The sequence below is a fragment of the Galleria mellonella genome, unplaced genomic scaffold, assembly GCF_026898425.1.
Source record: "Galleria mellonella isolate WM207_F2 unplaced genomic scaffold, CSIRO_AGI_GalMel_v1 utg171, whole genome shotgun sequence".
NCBI classification, from domain to species: Eukaryota; Metazoa; Arthropoda; class Insecta; order Lepidoptera; family Pyralidae; genus Galleria; species Galleria mellonella.
Genome location: NW_026442014.1, coordinates 1427384 through 1445314, shown reverse-complemented (window position 1 = coordinate 1445314; position 17931 = coordinate 1427384). Strand labels below are relative to the sequence as shown.

The window sequence follows — 17931 nt, the reverse complement described above, 5'->3', positions numbered from 1 at the left end:
AACTGCTGGCATTAATGCTCCTTTCCACTTTGGGTTTGCTGGAAGACAACTCTTTTAGAGTTAAGCTTGCCTTTGTACATTTGATTACCTCTGTCATATTTTTATAAATAACTGGTGTGTACAATAAAGAATTAAATAGAAAATAGAATAAAATTAAATAGAAAATCTTAAATTATTTTTATTATATTTTTATCTTTAGATTCGGCAACGACTAAACAAAACATACTGTTTTATTCTAAAATTTTTAGTTCCACAGTGATTTTGTAGAAATTCTAGAAGCGTATTTTATGTATCATTTTATTTAAAAGCGTTCTTCTAGTAGTTCGTAGTTATTTTTGCTTTAAAATTGTCACAATATTGTACACCGCTCTATCCGCTGACATTGATGCTCCTTTCCACTTTGGGTGTTGCTGGAAGAAAACTCTAGTAGAGTTAAGCCCGCCTTTGTACATTTGATTACCTCTGTCATAATTTTTTGTATTATTAATGTGTACATTAAAGTATTAATTAAAATAAATAAAATGTTTCACAGTATGTTGATAAGGGCAGTATAGCACATTGCGTTGACTTCCTAACTTTGCGACCACATTTATTGCTGTTTAATGGATAATTATAAACTAAATTTAATATTATTTAGACATAAATCTATTCGAAAATCATTTTAGCCTTTAGAATAAATATTTAGGTGTAATATCAAATTAAAATTTTAATTTCATATATAGGTTTAGAGAGCACCTTAGAATCAACATTGTGTGTTTAAAGTTAAAATTATTATGTATGTACTATTTATTTGTATTTATGTATTTATACCAGAGGGAGATTTTGTACAAAAGTCGATTGTTTGGGCACCTCTGTCCTATTCGTGTTTCAACCATGAAGCAGCTGTGTTTGCATAGCTGTATTTCAGTTTGAAGGGTGGGATATGGCGTGAATTTACTGGGTACAGAGAAATAACACCTGAGTCCTCAAGAACGCATGGGGGGTGCCATGGGCGAAACAGTATACTCTGTTATGTCCATGGTACTGCTCATGTCTATAGGCGACGGTTACCACTTACCATCAGGTGGGCCGTCAGCTTGTTTGCCATTCTAAGTTGTATAAAAAATAAAACAAAAAATATGTATGTATTATAAGTATGTATTGTGTTTAAATTTATTTTTAGCTCCCATCTCCATCCTAATCTCCATCCTAAAGTTGCCTGGAAGAGATCGTTATTTAGCGATAAGGCGGCCCATTGTTGCCTCTTTATCTTGCTTTTATGTAATTAAGTTTATGTAAGTAAGTGTTAAGCATTTTGTTTGTTTATATATTATTAATCTTTATAATCTGCATCATTCTTTGAAGAAAACAGCAGAGTTTTTATTCATTCATTCATATATGAATATATATATATATATATATATATATATATATATATATATATATATATATATATATATATATATAGATTTTTTTCTTAATTGTCAACTAAAAAAAACTATAGTTCATTTGTTTTGTCTATAGGCGAGGAGCTGATAATACAAAGTACAAACTGTGCATTTATTGTGTTTGACCAAATTTTTTAGGTTAGTAGGTAGTTTCAATTAATTATAATTTATAAAGTGATTAACAGTATGACATGTAATATCGACTCATCATTGTTAATTTTATAATTAATTTGTTTTATACCTAACAAAAGTGTTACACGTACTCTAAGGTCATCGATTTAAGGTCTAAGTTCGAAGAACTGATAACTGATGGAGTTGAAAGGTTCTTAAGTTACAACCTCGTGCAGGATTTACAGATAAGCGTAGTGTAGAACCCACACTGGATAATAATAATAAATATTTTTCTATTCAAGTAAACTTCATAGTAAGTATTTTTGAATATTTTTTTTTTTTTTATAAATCTACCGCCCAGTTTGAAATGCAATTTCAACTGAGAAGAACGGTCAAGAAACACAGCTGTTGCTTTTTTTTTTCAAATAAAAGTTAAAAAAATATGAATGGATAAAATTACTATCACTATCATCGTATTGATGGGGGGAAAGGGATTGTTAGTAATGGAGACTGAGAATCCCATTGCTAGCAATATACCCAACCAGGTCAACCTCCTCGCGGTTCCCCCTGGAAACTATCATGGTTATGAATTTATCATGATGGGCTAACTGGCCTGTTTTCATTCTCATCTATCACCCTTCACTGGTGCTTCGCCAGCGTATCCCGTTAGCACAGGCGGGGTTACCATACCATTTTCACCCATCAAAAAAAAAATCTGCACGTAAGAAATAGCAAGCAAAACTCTGATACATAATGTTATAAATAAATACTTTCGAAAATTTCACAAAAAATAAAAAACAAAACAAGTCGAGAATCTATATAAACAGATGTCCGATAAAACATGGTTGGGAAACTATAGAAACAACAATTAAGTAATCCGTAGTTCCGTTTTAACCAATCGGTCATGGTTGAAATTGGCCATTGAGTTTCGGATCATGGTAACTGTGAGTCGAACATTTATTCCTTTCGATGCGCCCAGAATCCCACCAGCAACTATATATTGTTTTATCACCCTTTAACTGTCCACTGCTGAACATAGTCGCCCCCCCCCCCCCCCCCCAAGGGGATTTTGCTAGTACTTACCACGCTCGACAGGTAGGTTTTTTTTTGATGGGTGGAATGGTAACCTCGCCTGCGTTAAAGGGATACACTGGCGAAGCACCAGTGAAGGGTGATAGATGAGAATGAAAACAGGCCAGTTAGCCCATCATAATGAATTCATCAGGAATTAACCATGATAGTTTCCAGGGGGAACCGCGCGGAGGTCGACCTGGTAGGGTATATTGATAGCAATGGGGACTACCCTCCCCATTACTAACAATCCCTTCCCCCCCGGCAGGTAGGTTGGCAACCGCAGTTTGACCTTTAGTCATGTTTTAAAAGGGACGCTGCTGTCTATCTCTCCACATGCCATGCACATACTCTAACGTTAACACATCTCTACGTTTGGTTGATATAATAAATATTTATTAAGTACCCAATATTTATAATATTATTTAAAATAAGTATTATAAATATTTAAAACATATTCGAAACACCTATTTTATAGAACGATATAACTCTCATAATAATAATTAAGCATTATTTTTAAATATTTAAAAAAAAATCGTAAATATAGTGTTAGGAACTAGGTGCAATTTTATTAAGCATTCTGTTACTTACTTGCTTTTATTGCTTTCACGAATCATTCCATCGTACACAGCACAAAACAAAACAAAAAAAAAAAATACAACCTCAATAAGATTCCACTCACATAGTACCGACACAATAATGATTACAAAATCTGTGACGCAATGCGAAGAAAGTAAAAGTACAGCCGCGATTCCAAATTCGAAATTTGAATTTACGCGCGAAACGTGCGACGTCTCACCTGTCGCGCGGCGGACTGCGCGTGCGCTGGTTGGTCAAGGAGCAAGGACCGTGCAACCTGCTAGGCCGGATATGTAGGGTTGCCTTGCCTCCAACCTGTACAATTGGCCGCGGTACAAAAAAAATTAATAATGATGATGCGGTGAAGCCTGACGGGGACGTAGCTACTACCAGTTAGGGACCGTTCATTAAAATGTTTCGTCATGTAAGTATTTGTATGTTATTTCATATTGCTGGCATAAAATTATAAGAAGTGACTTGTAAAAAAAGAGCTACGAGTAAATTTAGATATATAATACAAATAATATAGTCACGAATGTGATCAAAGTACCCACATAAATCGAGAAAACAATAATATAATATATACAGAGGTTTTTAAAGTGATGTCCCTACATATAGACAAATGCAATGTAATGCAAGGGCTAATAACTTTTAAGCGATAACTACATAAAGAGCAATTAACCGTGATAATGTCCAAAGAGGTCGAATAGATTTTTTTTATACAACTTAGAATGGCAAACAAGCTGACGGCCCACCTGATGGAAAGTGGTAACCGTCGCCTATAGACATGAGTAGTATCATGGACATAACAGAGTATACTGTTTCGCCTATGATACCCCCCATACGTTGCCATTCCTGAGGACTCAGATGTTATTCCTCTGTACCCTGTAAATTCACACCACATCCCACCCTTCAAACCGAAACACAGCCATGCAAACACAACTGCTTTACGGTTGAAACACGAATGGGACAGAGGTATCCAAGCAAACGACTTTTGTACAAAGTCTCCCTTTGGTAGATGTCACTATATTGCTATTAGATTTTATTGGTATTCAAATTTGGAATTGTATTAAAATTCGAATATGGTATTTTTTTTTTTAATTTAAAACTAAATAAATCCAAAAACTAAACTGAGCTGTGTTCTCGTGAATTATTTGCATTGTAAAATGTAAATTAATCGAACAATGCGTGGGTGGCGCGAATGGTCTGATACGAAACACTGATCGATGATTACTTATTCATTTATACAATTTATACAAACAAATACGATTCGCAGTGTATATTCACATTTTTAAATATTAATAAAACAAATATATTAATAGTTATCATTATAATAAGTAGTTTAATAAATTATATATATATATATATATATATATATATATATATATATATATATATATATATATATATATATATATAAAGATATATAATAAAGAGTAAAGATTTTTTTTAATATTTCTTTATTTTAAAAACTACCTACTTAAACTATTTTAAAAATTCATTCACCTAAAATCAGCAAGTAACTAAGTAAGTGGGAAGAAGGGATTGTTAGTAATGCGGACTACCAGTCCCATTACTAGCAATATTCCCTGTCAGGTTGACCTCCACGTGGTTCCCCCTGGGAACCATTGTGCTGGATTCTATATGATATTCATCACGATGGGCTAACTGACCTGCCTTTTCATTCTCACCTGTCATCCCTCACTGGTGCCCCGCAAGCGTATACCGATAGCGCAGACGGGGTTACCATTTCATTATCATCCATAAAGTAACTAAGTAAGTCGTAAACCAAGATGGGTCACTAATGAGATATAAAAATATTATTATATCTTTCATATCACCAATCACCTTCAACTTTTAACTAATTAATCGTGACATTTGTAGTAGAAAATGTAATAAATATTTATTCCTTTATTTTTAAACATTAGTGTTTACTTGTTGTTCGCTGTTGGTACATAGATATATCACGTTTTTCCGCACTTCGTTCTTGAATTTCCTTATTTAATCGACGTCTATGTGCCATAAGGAACAAGAATATATCTATTAAGTATACAGTTTCAAAGGTAAAGTAAAATCCTCAGCAATAACAATTATATAAATGGTATTTCTCTTTATAGTTTAAATTAAATGTACCGTGAGAGTTAGTAAAGAGAATGTAATGTAATATTATAATTTTTATGTACAATTAATATATAAATAATAATGAACTTAGGTTTTTTTTTATTATAAATTCACTCTGAGGCAAATATACTCACATACCAGAGGGAGACTATACAAAAGTCGTTTGCTTGGGTACCTCTGTCCCATTCGTGTTTCTACCGTGAATCAGTTGTGTTTGCATGGCTGTGTTTCGGTTTGAAGGGTGGCATATGGCATGAATTTACAGGGTACAGAGGAATAATATCCGAGTCCTCAGGAATGGCAACGCATAGAGGGTATCATGGGCGAAACAGTATATTCTGTTATGTTAATGATACTGCTCATGTCTATAGACGACGGTTACCACTTTCCATAAGCTTGTTTGCCATTCTAAGTTCTATATAAAATTGTTATTAATCGTAATTATTACTATATTAGTTATTCTAAAATGTAATAAAATATCATCATATATCATATTATATATATATATATATCAATATTATCATCATCACCAGAGGGAGACTTTGTACAAAAGTCGATTGCTTGGGTACCTCTGTCCCATTCGTGTTTCAACCGTGAAGCAGTTGTGTTTGCATAACTGTGTTTCGGTTTGAAGGATGGGATATGGCGTGAATTTACTGGGTACAGAGGAATAACACCCGAGTCCTCAGGAATGGCAACGCATGGGGGGTATCATGGGCGAAACAGTATACTCTATTATGTCCATGGTACTGCTCATGTCTATAGGCGACGGTTACTACTTTCCATCAGGTGGGCCGTCAGCTTGTTTGCCATTCTAAGTAGTATAAAAAAAAAAAAAAAAAAAAAAAAAAAATCATTATTATATTAAAATCTAATTTAATCTAACAATTATTATGAAATTTTTTTTTTATAATATAATTGTTACAATCTATTGTTCGGTGATAACCCTAGAAATAATGCCGTAAAGCGTGAGAACACAAGAAAGAAACAACATAACCTCCCACAAAAAAACTTGAATGGGCACCATTGTGACATCATATATATATTTATATATGATGTACTTGTGTAACAACCTATATAATTTTAATGGAGTTAAACTTATCTATGTTGTTTTAACTAAGATCTTTAACGGTGCAAAATATTAGAAAAATATATAATAATTTCATAACCTTAATAATCTGTGACAAATATTCAAGAAAAGCAAGGAACAGGCGTAGTCGTACATATCACGGTAAAAAAAAGAAAACAAATAGGTATTATTTGTTGTACCTATTACTTATTTTATGCATTTTGTTTTTTTTTTTGTATATATATTTTTTTTCTTTTTTCCCTGTGCATTTATGTCTATTGTTGTTTGCACATAGGTAATGCAAATAAATTATCTATCTAACTGATTGTTCTTTCATAGAAGTATGTCTCTTTGTCTATGATCATACACAGTTGTCAAAATAACCTAATGGATGTTACATTTGGAATATTGAATTCAACGTAACTGGAAGCAAACCGACTACCATCTCTCTGACTGTAGGTGTAGTGGCAAACTGCCTATACATAGAATATGGCACTAGAATTATAAGGGTACGGAATAAATGCTGGAATTTTAACTGTATTTACAAATTGCCAGTTTCCACATATTACAATTAATAAATTTTTAAATGTCAAACTTTAATAAAACACATATTTATAATTACATAGACGTTACTCTCTGTTTGAATGTTGTTTAAATTTTTTGACATTTACAAATAGTACTTAAATTTTTGACATTTACAAATAGTACTTAAATTTTTGACATTTATACTATTCTTGACATTATATAATTTGTAATATTTCTTTTTGCAACGCTACAGTTCGCCAAACAAAAAATTTGCATGCTAATCTTGGCAAAAGATGTTGGTACTATAATATAATTAAAATAACCAATGTGTATTTACTTAACACACATGTTTGTGCATATAAATTCATCTTTATCTTTACAGAATAAAAAAATCATAATTTGAATTTGAATAATTTAAAATTTTGTTCTGCGAATAAAAAAAAAACTACAATTGTTACAAAACTAGTTATTTCGGTTTCCAAAATAAACTATTGTACCGATTTTGATAAAATTTCTATACGACCAATCTGTAAGTATATCTTTACAGAAAAAAAAATCCAAATCACTTTATATCTGACGGAGTTATGAGGTAATAAACATTAAAAAAATACAACCGATATCAGAACCTCCTTCTTTTCGAAGTCGGTTAATTAATGGTAATTCCGTATTGTTACTAATCAATTAAATAATGTATGATCTAAAATTATATCATACTAATATAAAAAAAAATTCCTAGACAATGTTTGTACATGAATGAAAGAAAGAAAAAACTTTATTCTACAGAAATATGCGACTACACCCACACAGGGGTTAAAAAAGGGGTTGGCTGTGTTTCAGTTTGAAGGGTGGGATATGGCGTGAATTTACTGGGTACAGAGGAATAACACCTAAGTCCTCAGGAATGGCAACGCATGGGGGGTATCATGGGCGAAACAGTAAACTCTGTTATGTCCATAGTACCGCTCATGTCTATAGGCGACGGTTACCACTTTCCATCAGGTGAGCCGTCAGCTTGTTTGCCATTCTAAGTTGTATACAAAAAAATAATTGGTTTTTCTATTTCTAAAATCCCCGTGTATGAAACAACTGGCCAGATGCTAATTAAAAATCAAAATATTAAAAAAAAAACATTTCATCAACATTAACAACGTGGATCAATGTATCCCACAATAAATTAATACTAGTGTCGCATCTGAACACACCCATATGTATGGAATGAGGACACATCAAGCAATGTGGAACACAGCCAGGTACACCGTGCCGACCGACTTACAGACCACACAAAGCCGCAGGTAAACGACAGTTGTTGATGAAAGACGGCTTTTCATTTCAGCCTTTTTTCAGTTCATAGTTTCCAGTCGCTCCGCTGATGCATCTTTGAATATACACGTCAGAGAGAGAGGCGAAAATTGGGTGGTGACCTCGCCATTTTCCGCCTACATATCTTTTTTGCTTTGTTATGATATCATTACCTGTGTGTACTTACCGTTTTTTTTTTTTTCTAAACATACATACGCTCAGAGATCAACTGTAAAAAATGTTCCTTATACACATACTAGCCGTTGCCCGCGACTTCGTCCGCGTCAATTTCTGTTATTATGATAAGGATTAATATTATTATGTTGACTTAACTCTTTGGCAAGGGTGGAAAGGGATTGTTAGTAATGGGAATTTAGCAGTTCCATTAATAGTAATATGCCCTATCAGGTCGACCTCCACGCGGTTTCTCCTGGTAATCATCGTGGTTCTTATGGATTTTATAACGATGGGCTAACTGACCTGCTTTCATTCTCACCTATCATCCTTCATTGGTGTCCTGCCAGCGTATAGCGTTAGCGCAGGCGGGGTAACCATTTCATTATCATCGCACGAAAAGAACTCTTTGGCAAACAATTGCCAATAATGCATTTATTTCAACCAAATTTGATTACCATAAAAATGTTATAATGAGTCAATCTTAAAAGATAGACATATACCGTCGCGGACATTTTTTTAGGTTATTTAAAGAGGAATATCTCTTTCATACATATTTTTTGGGTAACATGAACTGTTTACGCAACGCACGCAACGGAAACCCACAAATATAAATAATTTTCCCCGTTTTTGCAACATTTTTCACTGATGCTTCGTCCCTATTGGTCGCAGCATAATGCTATATAGTCTAAAGATTTCCTCGATAAATGGACTATCCAAAAGAAAAAGATTTTATCAAATCGGACCAGTAGTTCCTGAGATTAGCGCGTTCAAACAAACAAACTCTTCAGCTTTATAATATAAGTATAGATGGGGGAAAAGGATTGTAAGCAATGGAATTTGACAGCCCCATTGCTAGCAATATACCTTATTAGGTCGACCTCCACGTGGTTCCCCCTGGAAACCATCGTGAACAATTCTTGTAGAATTCGTCACGATGGGCTAACTGACCTATTTCATCCTCACCTATCATTCTTCACTGGTGTCCCGCCGGTGTATATCGATAGCGCGGGTGGGGTTACCATTCCATTATCATCCATTTAAATATATTAGTATAGATATATAAAAAAAATATATTAGTATAGATAGTATTAGTATTAGTATAGGAAACAAAGTATATCACCTACCTACATCTGAAATAACCGTTACCATGACAACGGGTAATATTGACAAAATATTGTGTTTTTGAAACGATTATATCTCCAAAAAAAACTAATAAAAAATGTTTTTAATTTGATATACGAAATAATTGAATTGAATCAAATATGAAATTATTGAAGTTCCACCTACGATACCATCCGCCGGGTATCATACTCGAGTACTCCCAGAAGGGACTCATCAAGAACAAGGACATTGATCTTCTTGAGCTAAACAGCAAGTATGTACTTAATTTGTTTACTTTAATTATTTTACCACGTGAAACGATTATTGTGATGACATCATTATGACAGATTTTTACAAAGCCATCATCATCACCAACCATCATCAACCTGTTTTCTATCCACTCCTGAATATAGGCCTCCTGCATAGACTGCCGTAAAGAACGGGATCATTCCTTGTGACAGTTTGCCATTGGGGGTTTCGCCAGTAGTTACCATGCTTGGCAGGCGGATTGGTAACCGCAGTTTATTAAGCTATCGACTCCCCACAATTTTTATTTTGGATTTTTTCCTATGGCATATTAATTTTCAATGACAACAATCCTTAAAATTTTTTACACACTTGACCGTTTTATTTTTATTTTTAAAATATTCATAGTTGCACTTGATGCAAAAAAAAATTAACGAAATATTCTTATTTTTCGAGAATGCATTGTCTCATTCTTTCATCTCTTTCTAGCTCAGACATAAAAGAAATAGCAAAGAGTCTGTACCAGAAGGAACTGCTTATTACAGACGATGTACGTGATCAACTAGAACAGTGCCTTGAGACACTGAAGAAGAGAATCGAGCACGAGGGTCCCTCTGGGAAGCGCTTCTACATCTACAAAACCCTTCAGACCCATGTCTTGCCCTTAACAAATGTAGCGTTTGATAAAAATGGAAAAAGGTGATATGTTCACATAATTTTAAATACAAAACTCGCTTTTCAAAACTCTACATACATTTTTTGTATTGGAATAATGGCAAACAAGCATATGGAGTGAACTGAAATGAATGAGTTCCCTGCTGAGGTTTTCCCTGGAGACTGGAATATGGGGTTCATCAAATTGGTTATATTAAGGCTTCTTCAGGGTCTGGAACACGCACGTGACACCCCTAGTGTTGCAGGCATTCATAGGCAACAGTGATCTTTTATCATCAAACGGGCTATATGCTTGTATACCACCTTTGAGGAATAAAAAAAAATACGGCCCATCTATAATAATAGACAATTACCATAGCCTATATACGGACACTTTAATGACCCTTATGTATACCTGTTACGCCTTTTTTGAAATATTAGGGTCTCTAAGGAAAACCTCGATAGCGAACTTCTTCCACAACCTGAGTGTTCGTGAAAGGAAATTCGCCTTGAATCGAAATATATATGTTAGAAATTTTCGATCAAGTGGATCGAAGTTACATCAAAGGTTGTTTAAATATCAAGTTAAAGAGAGAATTGTGCTTCAGAATTGACTTCAATAATTTAACTGCTATATCACCTTTCAAACCAGAAAAGAATTATACAAACACAGATATTGAAAATTAGTTAACCATACTCTTACAAATTTAACCATTTTATAGTTAAAAGTTTTGCAAATTTACATTCTATTTTAATTCTAAATAAAATTAAAATGACTTACATGTATCTTTGTTGAGAATGTTTACCCTAATGGGACCCTTAATCATGAGTAGCCATAAAATAAAGTATAGGAAAATAGTCGTATAGATATAGATAGGATACTGTTTAAGGACGATAATGAATAATAAGCCTATAATAATGTTTTCTCTCTAGATGCCTATCCGGTAGTTACGACAGAACATGCAAGGTATGGGACGTAGAGACCGGGAAAGAGATAAAAACATTGACAGGACATCAGAACGTGGTATATTCTGTGGGATTCAATTTTCCCGCCTGGTATGTAAATATTTTAAAACTGTTTTTTATTTACATTTTCTTTATCTATTAAGACTAAGGAATATTTAGGTATTACGTGGTTTTACTCACAAACATCAGTTTGAAGAGAAGATAAAAAATATACAAGACTACGATAAGATTGCATTTTAAATATATACCAATGTAAATAAAAAATAAAATTAAACTCCCATATCAGAATACCATCATATCAGAATAGAAGCAGGTCAGATGCCTTGTGTCAAGAAGACAACATTACAACTGGTTTTTTTTTTTACAACACAGGGGGCAAACGAGCATGCGGCTCACCTGATGGTAAGTGACTACCGCCGCCCATGGTCACCCACAACACCTACGGCATTGCAGGTGTGCTGCCGGCCTTTTAAAAAGGAATATGCTCTTTTCTTGAAGGTTATGTTGTCGTATCGGTTCGGAAATACTGCTGCTGGAAGTTGATTCCAAAGAGTGGTTGTACGTGAGACAAAGTGCCTTGAAAAACGCACGGTGGAGGACCGCCACTCGTCACGACTGGTGCTGCAAAATTAATTCTTTTAGGGGCCCGTTCTTGGTTACCTGAAATTAAAGTATACTAATTGAATTTATAATTCTGTGGTCCCAGCATAGAATAGCCAACCCTTCCTTTCCCATAGGTAGCGTAACATGCGACTAAGGGAACCTAATGGTCAAGGTATAGACAGCAGCATTCCTCTTCCAAAATATCACCAAAACCTAACTGCGGTTTCAATTGCCTGCCAAACGTGGAAACTATTGGCAAAGCCCTCCAATTTATGGGGTAAGCCTGTGTTCAGTAGTGGACAGAAAACGGCTAACATCATGATGATGAAGAGAATAGCACCAAGAATTATTGAGAACAGTGAATCAGTAGAACTCCAGCCATATTCAATGATATTTTCCCTTAACAGCAACCGCGTTATATCAGGCTCGTTCGATAAGTCTGCAAAAATATGGAATCCCAGCACTGGGGAATGTTTGGCGACCTTCTGGGGCCACCAGGGCGAAGTGGTAGCTGCCCAGTTCAACGGAAAAGGAGACTTGGTAGGAACCGGATCAATGGACCATACTGCTAAACTCTTCGATGCTAGGACTGGTAAGAAAATTACAACAGATATTGTCTAACAGATATTCATCTTATTTTAAATACATAATCGGGACTTAATGCGATCGAAAAGCCTTTACAGGTCACGACAGGACCACGAAAGACAAAAAGGTTTTTAAAGTCGTTTGCTTAGGTACCACTGTCCCATTCGTATTTCTACCGTGAAGCAGTTGTGTTTGCATGGCTGCGTTTCGGTTTGAAAGGTAGGATATGGCAGTGAATTTACAGGGTGGATACAGAGGAATAACAACTGAGTCCTCAGGAATGGCAACGCATGAGGGGTATCGTGGGCGGAACAGTATACTCTGTTATGTCCATGGTACTGCTCATGTTTACTGGCGACGTTTACCACTTTCTATCAGATGAACCCTCAGCTTGTTTGTCATTCTAAGTTGCAGAAAAAAAATGTCTGCTGCGCATAATTTTAATACAACTTTTAGAAGAAAAGAGTTTTCAATGTGTCTTTTTATTTATAAATGATACGCTAATACACGGCATTTTCGACAACTAACTCTGATACCTGTTTATGGTTTATAAGGAACAGGAATTAACGTGATTATTTAGGTAAACTATGATAATTTACCTGTATTGTCTCGAGGTTTCAACCAGGTTACATCGGCCGTGGTTACAAGTAGACTGATGTAACGCTGTCATGCGTCCACTGCTGAGTCAGATGTTTTTTTATCACCACGCATTGTCTCATCACCATCATCAAATATCTCGTCGTTCACCAGTGTATTTTTTAAAGTTGCTATTTTAAGGGGCAATATCCACTTATCTCTTCCTTCCTTCTCTGTATTAATACGTTATGTTATTTTTTTTTATTGGGTGATAATGGAATGGTAACCCTGCCCGCGCTATCGGTATTCTCCGGCGGGACACCAGTGAGAGATGATAGGTGAGAATAAAAAGGCAAGACAGTTAGCCCATCGTGATGAATACACTTGGAATTCAGCACGATGGTTTCCATGGGGAACACGTGGTGGTCGATCTGACAGCGTATATGCAATGGAACTGGTAGTAATCTTATCCTATCGTAAATGCTCTCCGAGTTGCTCAGAAGTTCAAAGGTCATCTAAATGTAGGACTTTTCCATACCTGGACCATCTGTTTAGCGCAAACACTTCAATACCCCGACGACGCCGTTCCATCAGAAATCCTTTTGAATATTGTAGCAGCTGTTGACAAAATCGACTTTGCGAAAGTGGATCTGTGTTTGTAAAGTTTACACGGCGAAACTAGATTATAACTCGCATTTTATTTTAAATTCACGAAGAAAGCCATATGTTTGCTTTCTAATATGATAGGAATGATGTATTTACAAATGCAAAAAACATGTTTTGTTGAAAAATTTTATCATTCGCGCGAAAGGTGAACTCTGTGATATAAATGAAATATAAATTGACCTTGTATCTATTATCAAATTAGAAAGCGAAAATAAGTCTTATATATCTAGAAAAGTAACAATCTACACATTCTGGCTATAAATTTAACCAGTATATCGTGCTGTTTAAATTAAACTAATAGAATAGACTATTGGAATATTATTAGATAAATGTGTTTAAAATGAGTATAACATTATATTATCTATGATAATGACGAGCTTCGTGGTGCTGTGGTGGGTACGTTGAGTTGTTCGATTTTTAATCGGGCCAAATTGAAAAAAGTATATTTTTTTATACAACATAGAATGGCATACAAGCTGACGGCCCACCTGATGGAAACTGTTAACCGTCGCCTATAGACATGAGCAGTACCATGAACATAACAGAGTATACTGTTACGCCCATGATACCCCCCTATGCGTTGCCATTTCTGAGGACTCAGATGTTATTCCTCTGTACCCTGTAAATTCACGCCATATTCCACCCTTCAAACCGAAACACAACTTACATACTAAGTCTCTTATAAATACAGTCAATAACGGATTTTATTTATACAAACAAAAATTATAATTCCAAAGCGAGGTAGGCGAGTTAGAGTGGGTGTGTGCACTGTGCAAGTAATATAAGTGCATGTATGAAAGAAACCATGTATAATAATGAGTGTTCATAAAGTTAGGGTAATCGATATATAAAATAATTAAAATCCATGTTGCTACAGTTCAGATATTGACAGCAATGATTAAGTAATACGATTTCATGTTAACCAATTGTAACCAAGAGGTATATATGTATGTATAATTTACTGAATAGACTCGGTTCTGATACCCTCGGATGTTGGTTGCCCGGTTTCTCCTAACACAGGGTATTCTATTTTGAGGACGAGGCCATTAATAAAACTATGTGGCACTTATTATAATAATTTTTTTCACAATTTAAAAACTACTGCATTCAGGTGCCGAAATCCACACGTACGTTGGTCACACCGCTGAAGTGATTGCTTTGCAATTTGATCCAAACGAAGGGCAGAGACTGATCACCGGATCCTTTGATGGCACTATATCCATGTGGGACACCAGAGTCAAAGAGTTAGTACCTATTTAATATCAGTAGTTAAAGAAACGTTAATTTGCTCAGAGGATTTCAACAGGCGTATTACTGTGTTACTTTATCAGTTTAATTCCTTTGTAAGATAGACCAAAGGCCGCCGTTCTTTATCTTAAATACGCCAATGGAATGGACAGATATAATCGAGTATCTTTTGTGTTTAAATATACGACTCTTTCTTCATTATTATTTAAACACTTTATGGGTTAATATTATCTTCTGACTAATCCCTGTGTCTGAGAAAGCCAGAACTATGATTTTTAATGGATGATAATGGAATCGTTACCCTTCCTGTGCGATCGATATACACTGGCGGGGCACCAGTGAAGAATGATAGGTAAGGACGAAGCAGGTCAGTTGGCCCATGGTAACAAATTCAACAATAAATCAATCACCGTGCTTTCCAGAGAGGAGGTAAACCTTATAGGTTATATTGCTAGCACCGTAAAACAATTGTGTTTGCATGGCTGTGTTTCGGTTTGAAGGGTGAGATATGGCGTGAATTTACTGGATACAGAAGAATAACACCTGAGGCTTCAGGAATGGCAACGCATGGGGGGTATCATGGGCGAAATAGTATGTTATGTTATGTCCATTGTACTGCTCATGTCTATAGGCGACGGTTACCACTTTCCATCAGGTGGGCCGTCAGCTTGTTTGTCATTTTAAATTGCATAAAAAAGAAATAGAAATGTCTTAGCTAAGTTTTTTTCGCATCCTGGGTTGGACACGGCCTACCTGAATCTTATGCTAAATTATATAACGTGGCAGCCGCGTGACGGTGCTGTCTGGTCACGAGGGCGAAATCTCGAACGTGCAGTTCAACTGGGACAGCTCGCTGGTGGGCTCCTCGTCCCTGGATGGCAGTGCCAAGCTGTGGGACGCGCGCAGCAATGCTTGCCTCGCGACCGTGGCCAGCCACAGCGATGAGGTAACTGACACCTTGAGCATACCTAATGCCACAACTGTCAATGCCTAACGTTTATTGTACAAGGGAAAGGGGGATTTAGTTATGAGAAGATTAAGTCACCCCTTCCTTTCCCGTGAGTGTCGTAAGAGGCGACTAAAGGAACTTAATATTCGAAGACTGGGTAGCAGTATTCCTCTTAAAATAATCATAACCTAACTGCGCTTGCACACCCGCCTGCCAAGCGTGGCAACAATTGGCAAAACCTCTCAATTAGGTGGGGGCTTTATTCAGCACTGGACAGGTAATGCCATATTTAAAGTTAACAGATCAGCTATTACCAAATACAGATGTATGCCACGTTTACGTAGGTGTTAGATATCTGCTTCGACTGGGCCGGTCACCGCATGGCTACCTCCTCAAGCGACTGCTCGGCGAGGGTCTACGATGTTCGCGCCGACTTCAAGGAGCTTGCCGTCATGAAGGGCCACAGAGAGGAAGTCTCCAAGGTACAAATTATACATATCTTTTAGAACAGGAGTTCCCAAACTTATTTTGTCTACTGCTCACTTTAAGAATATTTTTTAAACATTTTTCATCAACTTAAAAACCACTATTACTTCAAGATCAACAAATCACCCCCAAGGCTCTACACAACGCCCCCATTTTTTTCTGAGTCTCTTACCACCCCCCTTTAGGCTTGCAGGGGCCACAAGGGAGTGTTATCGCCCACTTTGAAAAAGGCTGTTTTAGAATAGAATAGAACAGAATAGAAGTAATTTATTATTTTTTGTAATCCTATTGCTGGCTTGGAAATGTTATCTGCGGAGAAGAACCCGCAAGAAAATTAATACTTCAATATATTCATTTATTCCAAATTTATGTTACAAAAGGAGACTTCGTACAAAAACGTCTGTTTAGTATTTCTGTCTTACTTTTTTCTGTTTTATTTGATTAGTCTTTTACATAATTTTTTGGACAGGTCTGCTTCAGTCCGGCCGGTGGATGCCTGCTGACCGCCTCTGCGGATAGGAGCGCCAGGATTTGGAATACAACGACTGGAAATTGTATTCAGGTACGAAGCATCATTGTACTAAGCAATGCATGATCAAACATATATTAGAAATATTGTACATAATTCTTTATATAAACTCATACACTTATGTAGAAAGATTGATAAATGATGCGTAAATAATTTTCCATCAAGTAGGTCGTCAGTTTGTTTGTCATAAGTACTATAAAAAATAAAATTTTCATATATATAGATACAATATACTCAAATGCATATAGAATAATGTATGAAGATACTTGAGGGATGGGCAGCAACGTCCCTCTTAAAACATCTCTAAAAGCCTAGCTGCGGTGGCAAATCCGCTTGCCAAACGTGGCAACTATTAGCAAACTCTCCTTTTGGTAAAGGCTCCATTGATTGAAATACTACCTTACGAGATGGAGTAACGAGACGTTGAAAATTTTGTAGACCATTATTTGACCTAATTTGAAGATCTAAATGTTTAGGCTGGGATTCGATCCTGGGACTGGCGTCAAGCGTTTTCTGTTCTTGTTCATGGCTATCACTTATGACTAGTCATTTTCTCCCCTTAACTCCAGGTACTCTCGGGCCACCAAGGCGAGATCTTCTCCTGCGCGTACTCGTACGCAGGAGACGCCATCATCACCGCCTCCAAGGACAACACCTGCAGAATTTGGAGATGATTGGACTGGTGGCTCTAAGAGTCACCACCAACTGCAAACAAACAATATGTTTCAGAGAATCTGATGATGCCATAATTGTGAATACAACGTGCAGTACCTCTATATTTTAGTAGTAATTATATCTTGGCGGTTAGAGATGCCAATTTAAAGTAATATAAATTTTTGTTCCACAAATAACATATTTCAATATTCACAAAATTGCTACGATATCAACGATTATCGAAGGATTAACAACGATAACGAAAAGTAGCTTTAGATTTTAAAGAAAA

The 17931-nt window shown here is 35.8% G+C and overlaps 2 protein-coding genes across 2 annotated transcripts in view; one reads left to right on the top strand and one right to left on the bottom strand.

The window, feature by feature from the left end:
* The window catches only part of LOC113518187 (solute carrier organic anion transporter family member 4A1), an 81523-nt gene extending 78013 nt beyond the window's left edge, over window positions 1–3510 (bottom strand). Inside the window, exon 1 of the mRNA XM_052892852.1 lies at window positions 3201–3510. The gene's annotated coding sequence lies outside the window, so the exon portion shown is untranslated. The remainder of the gene's footprint in view (window positions 1–3200) is intronic.
* A 5900-nt stretch (window positions 3511–9410) lies between these two features.
* On the top strand, window positions 9411–17931 carry LOC113518454 (dynein assembly factor with WDR repeat domains 1). The gene is made up of 9 exons (XM_026903386.3): window positions 9411–9754; window positions 10216–10425; window positions 11314–11436; window positions 12357–12541; window positions 14888–15020; window positions 15811–15970; window positions 16318–16455; window positions 16929–17021; window positions 17558–17931. The coding sequence occupies exons 1-9, from the start codon at window positions 9642–9644 to the stop codon at window positions 17660–17662; spliced, it is 1260 nt and encodes a 419-aa protein (XP_026759187.1). The 5' UTR covers window positions 9411–9641; the 3' UTR covers window positions 17663–17931.

Coding starts and splice junctions, on each gene's coding strand:
- LOC113518454 (XM_026903386.3), top strand. CDS start 9,642: ATGAAATTATTGAAGTTCCACCTACGATACCATCCGCCGGGTATCATA. Junction 10,426..11,313: donor TTTGATAAAAATGGAAAAAG/GTGATATGTTCA, acceptor TTTTCTCTCTAG/ATGCCTATCCGGTAGTTACG. Junction 12,542..14,887: donor ACTCTTCGATGCTAGGACTG/GTAAGAAAATTA, acceptor TACTGCATTCAG/GTGCCGAAATCCACACGTAC.